Raw genomic sequence first — 10000 nt, forward strand, 5'->3', positions numbered from 1 at the left:
AGCAATGCAAATCAGGACTGTGCAGGGGCAGGAGCGCTTCAGCAGGAACAAACAGCTGGCGGCGTCAGTAGCACTCACACACACTTTAATTGGACATTTTCAATTCAATTCAACAGTTGTTTTATTAGCACGACCGTGCCACAGTGTTTCCAAGTCTAGTGTGAAGAGTCTCTCTCTCTCTCTGTCTATCTCTCTCTCAAATTCAAATGAGCATGACTGTTTAGATACAGTATTGCCAAAGCCAGTGTTACAGATAACACAGTAGAGTCACAAAAGAAAGAAAATAGACATACAGCAATGCAGGTAAACATGTGAACACAGAATCAACAATAGCATATGAGTGTGTGTGTGTGTGTGTGTGTGTGTGTGTGTGTGTGTGTGTGTGTGTCTGCGTGCGTGTGTGGTTCCGTGAGTACATATATATGTATATATTTGTGCACAGGAACATGTATGTGTCTGTTAACAAAGACAGGTCTTTTTTTTTCTTTTCTATACCATGTCCCTCATGTTGTGACATTTTAAGACATGTTATGCTGCCAGGGCAGCAGAGGGCCCTTCTCCAAGAAGTATGGCCCTTTTATTATTGTCTTCAATGTCTATATTTTTGGCAGTGAAGAAGAAAGTGCTCCTCTGTCTCAACCTCCTCTGCCTAACAGTGACCACATCATCTTTGTTCTCTTGGCAGCCAGGTTTTTCTGTGTCTGCCTGTATCTATTGCTAGGTTGTGGTCACTAAGCCTGTACTTGGTCAGGATGTGCCTCTGCTTCGTATCTCTGACAGAGATGAGATATTCAGCCAATACGTATTCTCTTTTTAGGATCAGATAGGAATTCATTCTTCTTTCCAATGATCTAAATAATCTTCTTTTTGCTTGATTCATTATTTTGTTGACTCTAGTTCAGGGGTGTCAAACTTATATGAGGCAGTGGGCCGGATTTGTTGGAATGAGACCTCGTGGGGGCCGTCACCGTCATGGTCATTATGACGGTGACGTCATACCCATGAATGGGTATCAGTGTTGTTTGGTGATATACTCCTTTACTATACCCACTTGAGAACAAACAAGTACAAATAATCTACTACCATCATATCCTGCTCTTTCTCTCTTGAAACACCCTACTTCCACGTCAGTATTTTTGACCTCTTCCTCCTGACGATGGTTTGTAGTGCTACTTTTAATCAATTTATCACAGAAATTGCTTATCACAAATTGTTGAAGACAACTAAATGTGAATATCTTATCTAACTAACTTATCTTATTATTCTTTCTAATTTCCCCCCTCCTACCCAAAACATCTGGTGGGTGTGAAAACCTCTGGCGGGCCTGATCTGGCCCCCAGGCCTTATGTTTGACACCCCTGCTCTAGTTGATGTATGGGAAGCAGCGCTGGCCTGAGCTTGATCTTTGTTAGTTTTTGTTATTGAGTTAGTTAACTTCAGTACCAGCTGGCTCAGAGGACTCTTTTCAGGGTTCAGCTTCTGGGTTTTCAGTGCCTCAAAATGGAGGGAGTTTTTGGGACTGCTGTTCAAGTGCATCCAGAACTTTTTTGAATACGTAATGCCAATGGAAAGCGGCCTAATTCTGCCTTACATGCATTGTTGGGTGTTTTTGTTTAAACTTTTAATATTGTTCTGCATGTAGGGCTTCAATTGGATGCTTGTCCCACTTTGTGTAGTCGTGCATACTGAGTGGACCCCAAACCTCACTTCCATACAGCGCAATAGGCTGGATTATGCTGTCAAATATTTTGCACCAGATTGTAATTGGAATGTTTATTTTGTGAAAATTTATTTTTATAGCATAGAATCCTCTTCGGGCTTTTTCTTTTAGTGCATTCACTGCCATGCTGAAACTTCCTGATGCAGTAAGTGCTAGACCAAGGTACGTGTACTGCATTGTGTGCTCTAGGGCGGTGCTGCCTAGGCTGAACCTGTATCTGTGTTCCTTTTTTTGGAAGATCATAACTTTGGTCTTTGTTGGATATACTGCCAGGGCCCAGGACTGGCAGTACTGCTCCAGCTGATCGAGGAGCTGTTGCAGTCCCTGTTGTAAGGGCGACACAAGAACCAAGTCATCGGCAAAAAGCAGGGATTTGACCTCCGTTTCTTGGAGTCTGAGTCCAGGGGCTGTAGAATGTTCCAACTGCACCGCTAACTCATTGATGTAAATATTGAATAATTTTGGACTCAGACTACAGCTCTGCCTCACTCCTCTATTTTGAGTGAACAAATTTGTCCGTTTTTCTCCAATTTTTATACTGAATTTAGAATTTGAGTACATTGATTTAATTTGCAGTTTTAAGTTTAAGTTTATAATATAATCCATCATGCCAAATAAAGTCAAATGCTTTTTTTAAAATTTACAAAACAAGCAAATATCTTTCCATTTTTTTGTCTCTCTCTCTCTTTCTCTCTCAGACACACACACTGTCATTTTCTCATTTGCTCACTCTCACTTTGTCTTTCTCTCTCATGTTCATGTCATATCATGTTTCTCTCCATAATTCTCTCCCTCCCACACACTCTTTCAGTTGTTCAGATGAAACTCTCATGATCTATCACCCATATTCAATCCCCCCTTCCCCCCTTATTGTCTCTCTCTATTTTATTGCTAAAAGATGTACATGTCGTTAGGAAAGGGAGGCATTGTGGTTGGGATCCCCTGTGTTTTGTGACATAGTCAGACTTACCCAGGAAGAGATTGAAGACGTTTCGGTCCAACTTGGTGTGAATGTAAAACGATACGTTTCAGTACATCTACACTGGTATCTGCTCAGAGTGCTTGTGAGAGAGAGAGAGATTTTATTTGATGATTCTAAACCTACTCCATGCCAGATATTTGATTTTCCTTGATAGTTTTTGTTTTGTGATTGGTTATACACATCATATTGCTCTGGCAATATTGTACCTTTACAGTCATGCCAATATAGCCCTTATGAATTTGAATTTGAGAGAGAGAGAGAGGGAGAGAGAGAGAGAGAGAGAGAGAGAGAAGAGAGAGAACAAGAGCGCGGACTAGAGAAAGAGAGAGTCAGAATGACACAATGAGAGAGAGAGGAGTACTGAGTGAGTGCATGTGTGTGTGCTCGAATATGTGTGTGTGTGTGGTGTGTGTGTGTGTGTGTGTTTGTGTGTATGTGTGTGTGTGTGTGTGTGTGTGTGTGTGTGTGTGTGTGTGTGTGTGTGTGTGTGTGTGTGTGTGTGTGTGCGCACTGTGTGTTTGTGTGCTTGCATATGTGTGTGTGTGTGTGTGTGTGTGTGTGTGTGTGTGTGTGTGTGTGTGTGTGTGTGTGTGTGCATTGTGTGTGCGTGTGCATTGTGTGTGTGTGTGTGTGTGTGTGCATTGTGTGTGTGTGTGTGTGCTAGTGTAAGATACCAGAGGGTGGTCTCTCGTCCTTTTTCTTGTCCTCTGCTGTAACCTAAAGGGAAGAGTAGAGTAGGTTAAAAACAGAATGAAAGAGGAGAAAACGAGTGGAGCGACAGAGCACGTCCACATTCATCCAATCAAAGACACACACTCAAAACCATAACACATCTGCTTTCACCCCCTACACACACACACACACTCATACACACATATACACTCACTCACTCTCACATACAAAGTGCTTAAGGAACACACTTCAATCCAGTGCAGACTGGTGCAGGCTAATGAGTCTACCACCATCTCCCTCTAGACATTGTGATGTGCTACTGGTGCTACGGATGCTAGGCTCTGCATTGGCACAATCCACCTGACACCTGAACCACTGCGTGTGGGGACACCTGATCAATTGGCCCTTTTCACAGGGTTTAGCCCTCCACACGTCTCATAACCCCTTATGGACATGCCAGTCAGGACAGGTGTGTGTGTGTCCCACATGAACGTTGGGCCAGGTTGTGTAGAACACACATCCCCTGGTAAATAGACAACACACACATGCACACACACACACACACACCAGCTCTTCCATGGCAACAGACTCAGGGAACCTACTCAAGTGAATAAATGAATCACTTGAAGTCATGGCAACGCAAAATATGAGTTTGGTAAGTTTTTTGTATGTGTGTGTTTGTATGTGCGTGTGTGTGTGTGTGTGTGAGCTTACGCATGTAAGGGCGTGCATGCGTGTGCGTGTCTGTATGAGTGTGTGTGTTTGTGCAATGCATGTGTGTGTGTGTGTGAGTGGTGCATGTGAGTGTGTGTGTGGCATGAAGTTTTTCTGAGATTTCATAAAGCCCTTTTCAAAGCAGAAGGAAGTGGTCCAGCTGTGTGTCTTGTACTCAGGGAGGCGGTTAAGAGCTCTTTCAGCCCTGAGAAAAGCGCCAATGACAGAGCTATGATTAACACAACTTACTGAAAGAGGGAAGACAAAAGCAGAGAGAAGTGTGCAGGGGAGGAAGAAAGGAACAAGAACAAGAACAAGAACAAGAACAAGAAATAAGTGCTGTACCCAGGGAAGGGGAAGAGAGGAGTAAAGGAGAGAGAGAGGAGAAAAGAGTTAAAGAGAAAGTGGTGTACGCAGGAAAGGAAGGGGAAGAGAGGAGAGAAGTAGAGAGAGAAGGAGTGCAGTGGAGAAGAGGAGGAAGAAGGAAGGGGAAGAGAGGAATAGAGAACGAGGAAAAAAGAGGAAGAAGAGAGGAGCGGTCTATACAGGAAGCAGAAGTGATGAGAAGAGTAGAGAGAGAAGGAATGGAGTGGAGAAAGGAGAGGAGTAATGAGCACTGGGAAGGACAGAAAGACAGAAGAGTGTGTGTGTGTGAGAGAGAGAGAGAGAGAGAGAGAGAGAGAGAGATCCAGAGAGAGAGATCTTACACACCTGCCACCTGCCAGGCAGCCCACCTCCCGTGTCTGAGTGGGCAAGTTTGAGTCTACTGAGACTACTGCCACTCACAACACAGCTTAGAGGAGAGGACAGGAGAGGAGACGAAAGGAGAGGAGAAGAGGAAAGGGGAGGAGTGTACAGAGAGATTACATAAGGAGAGGTGAAGGAGGCAGGAGAGGAGAAGAGTTAGAGTGGAGACCTCAGAGTGAAGAGGGCAGCACTGGAGGCTAAGACTGAAGAGAAGGTGGGAAATCGAAATAAAAGGGAAAGGACTTTGACTTGTAAAAACACCTTAGAGAGAGAGAGAGAGAGAGAGAGAGAGAGAGAGAGAGAGAGAGAGAGAGAGAGAGAGATAGAGAGAGAGAGAGAGAGGGAGGGAGAGGAAAGAACAGAGACAAGAAGCACAGAGTCAATTTCAGCAGACAGCAGGAGGAGGCAAAAGGGCGCTGGTTAGAAGTTGGCAAGTCAGAAAGTCAGGAGGGAGTCTGAAGCCTGCTGGCGTCAGTGCTAATTTAACAGCCTAATCACACAGGGCACAGGCCCAGTGGCCTAATGAACAGGGCATCAGCCTCCGCAGCTGGGGATTTTGGGTCCAAGTCCTACCTGGGTCTGAGTGGTGCAAATTCATATAAACAAGCATGACCTGAAAATCTGATGTGAGGGCAAGTCACTATCACACTTCACTGTTGTGAGATACTCAAGCTGTAGACTGATCAGCTTTGAGGAAGGCACAAATGGTTCAAACTGCACAGCCTTGTTTTTCTACCTTCAATACAGCTCTTTCACCACTGTCGCATGGCAACACCATACATGCACAGCACATGGGTGTCGTTATGCACTACCAGGTTAAGAAATCAGTACACCAAGTAACCAGAGTCATGTCCTTCCACATCAAGGCTCATGAGACTGCTTTAACTTAACTATTCTAACGGCACATGGAGGCCTGCATTTCTTTAATGAAGGCATTACAGTAAACAACACAACGAGTTCCTGTACATACAGATGTAAGGAAAAAATACATTCATGGACCAAACCAGTGGCAATACTTGACCACTAGGCGGAGGCCAGTGGGGTACCAAAGACTTCAGCATTGTTTTTCATGCCCACAGAATGTTCCTGGTTATATTTAGACAGAGACAGACATTAACCATGGCCTTAAATACAATAAAAGAAAGTGTGTGTGTGTTTGTGTGTGTGTGTGTGTGTGTGTGTTTGAGCCGCGCCCTGTTTATTACATTAGTCCATTTGCACATGTGGCTAAAGGCGTAGTGCCACTGGGCAGCATGGGGTGAACGTCCTCAAGGAACTTTTATCCAAGTTGTCATTATTTATTACATGCATGTGTCCAAAGTGTTCTCACAGAGAACCAAGCTAAGTTTTGATTTCTGGACCACTAGAGCTACAGACACCATAGGGATTGTCTTTGAGCCCCCTGTTAACTACCGGGTCCTTGCTCTTTTTCCCAAATAAACATCACAGACTCTTTCTAATATTTTTTTTTTTTGTCATTATTATTTCATTACACTTCTACCTTTTTGCCATTTTGTAAGAATGGCAAAGTGTCCATTCTTCTCCAGGACTGGAACAGTGAGCTAATTCATAATTCCGTACTTTTCTAGTCTTTCCAGAGCTGTGTACGCACCCAGAACTAAACTCAGGCACACTGGGAACTGTCTCTTTTCTCTGACCACCGCAAAGCCCCAGAGCCTACTGGCGTAGACCTTCACACATGACCACGGAGTGAGCGGTTGAAAACAGGCAGATCAATACAGATAACAGTCTCGTGTGAACAAAAGATCCATGTCCATCAGATAGCTTTTGTTTACCTTAATAATGATGTGTGCTGAACAGATATTGTGCATGGCGTGACGGAGGCCCAAGGTCAAAAGTAATGTCAGCCGTTGAGGAAGCGATAAGCTGAGGGGGATTCAGATAGACTGAGAACCAAGTCCATTATTGTCCTGTGGCAGAAGCATTATATTCACATGGCCAGGAGCATAACCTGTACCGGCTACCATCACAAAGACACAGGCCCTAATTTGAGTGACAGGCAAAGAGCAAAAATCACGCAATGCGCAAAGTGTCTTTTGCATGCAATTCATGTTATTCAATTTGCGAGTAGATTTTGCATGAGGACAAAACCTTCAGCAGAACCCGACCCAGAGGGGAGGCCCATCTGCTTAAGAGTGGAAGAAATCAGTCACTGACTGATTGCAGAGTGTGGGACATCTTTCATGACAAATGGTCTATTGAGCATGCACACACATGCACACACACACACACACACCACACACACACACACACCACACACACACACACACACACACACACACACACACACACACCAAAAGGGAGATGTTCAGTGGTAGGGTGCCGGTGAAGGCTTGTTGATGCAGCTGGTGGCTGGTGAAGTGGAGAGGGGCAGCGTGCGGTAAACACACAGATGGGCGAGCCACTGCTCATGGAGGAGCACGTGCCAGCCGCCTCCAGCTGCTGAGGACCGAAGTGGGCGCTCGCCGCGCAGCATCCCAAATTACTCATCTGACGGGCAATCAAAAACCCGTTCTGTTTAACTCATTCATTCACCTCTCTCTGTCTGCCCCCTCTCTCTCTTTCATTCAAGAGCAGAGAAAATGCTTAGTTTTTGGTTCTGGTACAGTATGTCACTGTGTCATTTCTCTCTCTCTTTCACACTCTCTCAATCTATCTCTCTACATCTATTTCACTGTCTCTTTCCGTCTATGTCTAAGGACTGCTTGGTTCTGCTGATAACACGCACTTAAAGGAACACAGCAACTTTTTGGGGAAGTTAGCTCATGTGCCATCTACATCAGAGTTTTATAAGAGGATACATACATATCCTTACCAACCTTCCATACACTTACCAACTGCCCCCCTACCAGCTCCTCTAACCCCAGCACCAATAATAGATTAACCAAACGTGACGGTACAAACAATCCTTGCAATGCTGGGTTGGAGGAGCTGGGTTGGAGGGGGACAGTTGGTAAGTGTTCTTAACAGTCTTAACCGGGTTCGCTAACTATGTTGTTGGTGCTTTTTTTATGTGTAGGGACCCTGAGCAAGTGACTGACGAGGTTTGGTGCTGTTTTGAACAATATTACTGGTTAAAAAAAAGCTATTTGGGAAGCGTTTAGCTTACCGCCCTGAGCTAATCCACTGTTTGCGTTTTGGGGTTATAGTGCACTGCATACTGGGACAAGCTATGTAGTGGTTGATCAACAAAATACTTGGACAAGCTCTGTAGTGGTTGATCAACGAAAAATACTGTCTCCACGGCTTAGTTGATGTGTTTTAATGCAGAAAAAGACACTGGGGTCAATTTTCGCTGGAGTTTAACATAAGTATCTGGATGTGGGTTCACTGTGGTGTGAAAGTTGGTGTGTTCCTTTAAGAGTCTCACTGGGCACACACACACACACACACACACATTTCCAAAGCGCCGTGTGACGTAGAAGACATTTAATGAAACCCCCAGCACAGTAAAAAACAGAGAGTTCCTCTCTCCTACACCTTAGTTAACATGTCACACCTGGCAGCAGCACAATTAGCTGGCAACCTAAACTTAGATCCATCCACACACGCACACACACACACACACAAACTGGAACTGAGCCAAAGCTCTCGTTTTGAGCAATGACCAAGTGTCAGGGTGTAAGAGCATGAATCTATGGGGGGGGATTGATTATAATCTGAGGTCGGAAGTCATCTCTCCCTCACACTTGCTTTACTGTACGATCTACAAAAAAGCATCTACAACACATATCCACCGAACCTTACCCTTTTCATTCATTTGGCCAATTGGATTTGTCTCAAAGCGCATTACACAGTACTAATGAGGTATTCAGTCAATAAGTGTGCGTGCTCCTTCACAGGGCTCAACCAGGGGAGTTAGACAAGAGCACCCTGAGTATGCTATTCGCCATTCTAAAACAATTATTCAGTCCAGAACGTGTCTAAACATGTTTTATTCATTAGGGTACCACAATGCCCAGGCACTCGCTATAAGACGAGACATATAATGCTGTGTTTTATGAGAGTTATGAGAGTGTACTGTTTATGTTTATGAGAGTTATGAGAGTGTACTGTAAGGTGGTATGGTATTTGTGGGTACTATAATAGTACTTTATTACACGGCTCTTCACAAGGCAAGTAGAACGCTCCATTGACTTGAATGGGCTTTTCCAAAGTTCTACGGTAAAATATTTTCATGTAATTACCGCTGCAAACATATAATTACAGCTGTAAATGGCAACGGAGTTTGTGCTTCTACTTCAGGTATTTCATATCACTTTTAAAGAACTGGAACTTCATTCAAAGTGAATGCAGACGGTTGATCAGCTGTGTTCTAAAGAATGTTTGATTCAAGTTCTAGATTTCTCAGCAAATGCCACAATGAACGGTAACAAATAGGCTAGGCTATGTAGGCTAAAGTCATATCGTGGGAAGTTTATTATTTTGTTTTGGCAAGTAAACGTGTAATAAGCGGGATAATGTATAGAACGCCGGTCATTATTGGGAAAATAAGTCCCTTCAGGGCGGTTCCCAATGGACCCTTTCAAGAGAGTTCCATTATCAGCATCATAGTTGGCCCCACAAGACTTCCTTTTTAACATTCCATATGTTATCTTAATGCAGAGGAAGTAGATTGGGGCCCAAATAGAACGTTCAAGCATTGTTTTTGTTTTTATTGTTGAAAGGGTCCATAATGACCAGCTTTCTATACATTATCCCTTACATATTGCATTTGTAGTAATGTATGGACAGTTATATTCCAAGGTGTGCTCTGATATCCCCTGATGATGTTCCAAGAGAGATGTGGAGGGTGTTGCCAGAAGAGATTTTGAACGCCACACATTCTGCACATTCCACAGAGAACACAGTTCCTGTTCCGAACAGCTAATTCCACTTAGCCCATTTAAACAGGCAGCCAATCACAATGCTCCGCACAATCATGTGACCTAGCACTGCACTCCTGCACAAAGGCTTGGTTTGTTAGACTCTTACACACACACACACACACGAACATACACTCACTCTTTCTCAGACGCATATAGATATTTAAACCATAAACACATGCATGCATGCCAATGATCAACAACACAGACTCATTTTACAGCCTATGTCTTAAAATACAGAAAAATGTTTACAAGCCCCCCACCACCACCACTACCACT

At 43.9% G+C, this 10000-nt stretch overlaps 1 protein-coding gene across 1 annotated transcript in view; it reads right to left on the reverse strand.

Moving 5' to 3' along the window:
• Positions 1 to 10000, reverse strand: part of adgb (androglobin) — a 71144-nt gene that overhangs the window by 37704 nt on the left and 23440 nt on the right. Inside the window, exon 14 of the mRNA XM_048250559.1 lies at positions 3377 to 3419. Within this exon, the coding sequence (XP_048106516.1) occupies positions 3377 to 3419 (43 nt within the window). The remainder of the gene's footprint in view (positions 1 to 3376; positions 3420 to 10000) is intronic.

Source organism: Alosa alosa, chromosome 8 (assembly GCF_017589495.1).
Source record: "Alosa alosa isolate M-15738 ecotype Scorff River chromosome 8, AALO_Geno_1.1, whole genome shotgun sequence".
Taxonomy (NCBI): domain Eukaryota; kingdom Metazoa; phylum Chordata; class Actinopteri; order Clupeiformes; family Clupeidae; genus Alosa; species Alosa alosa.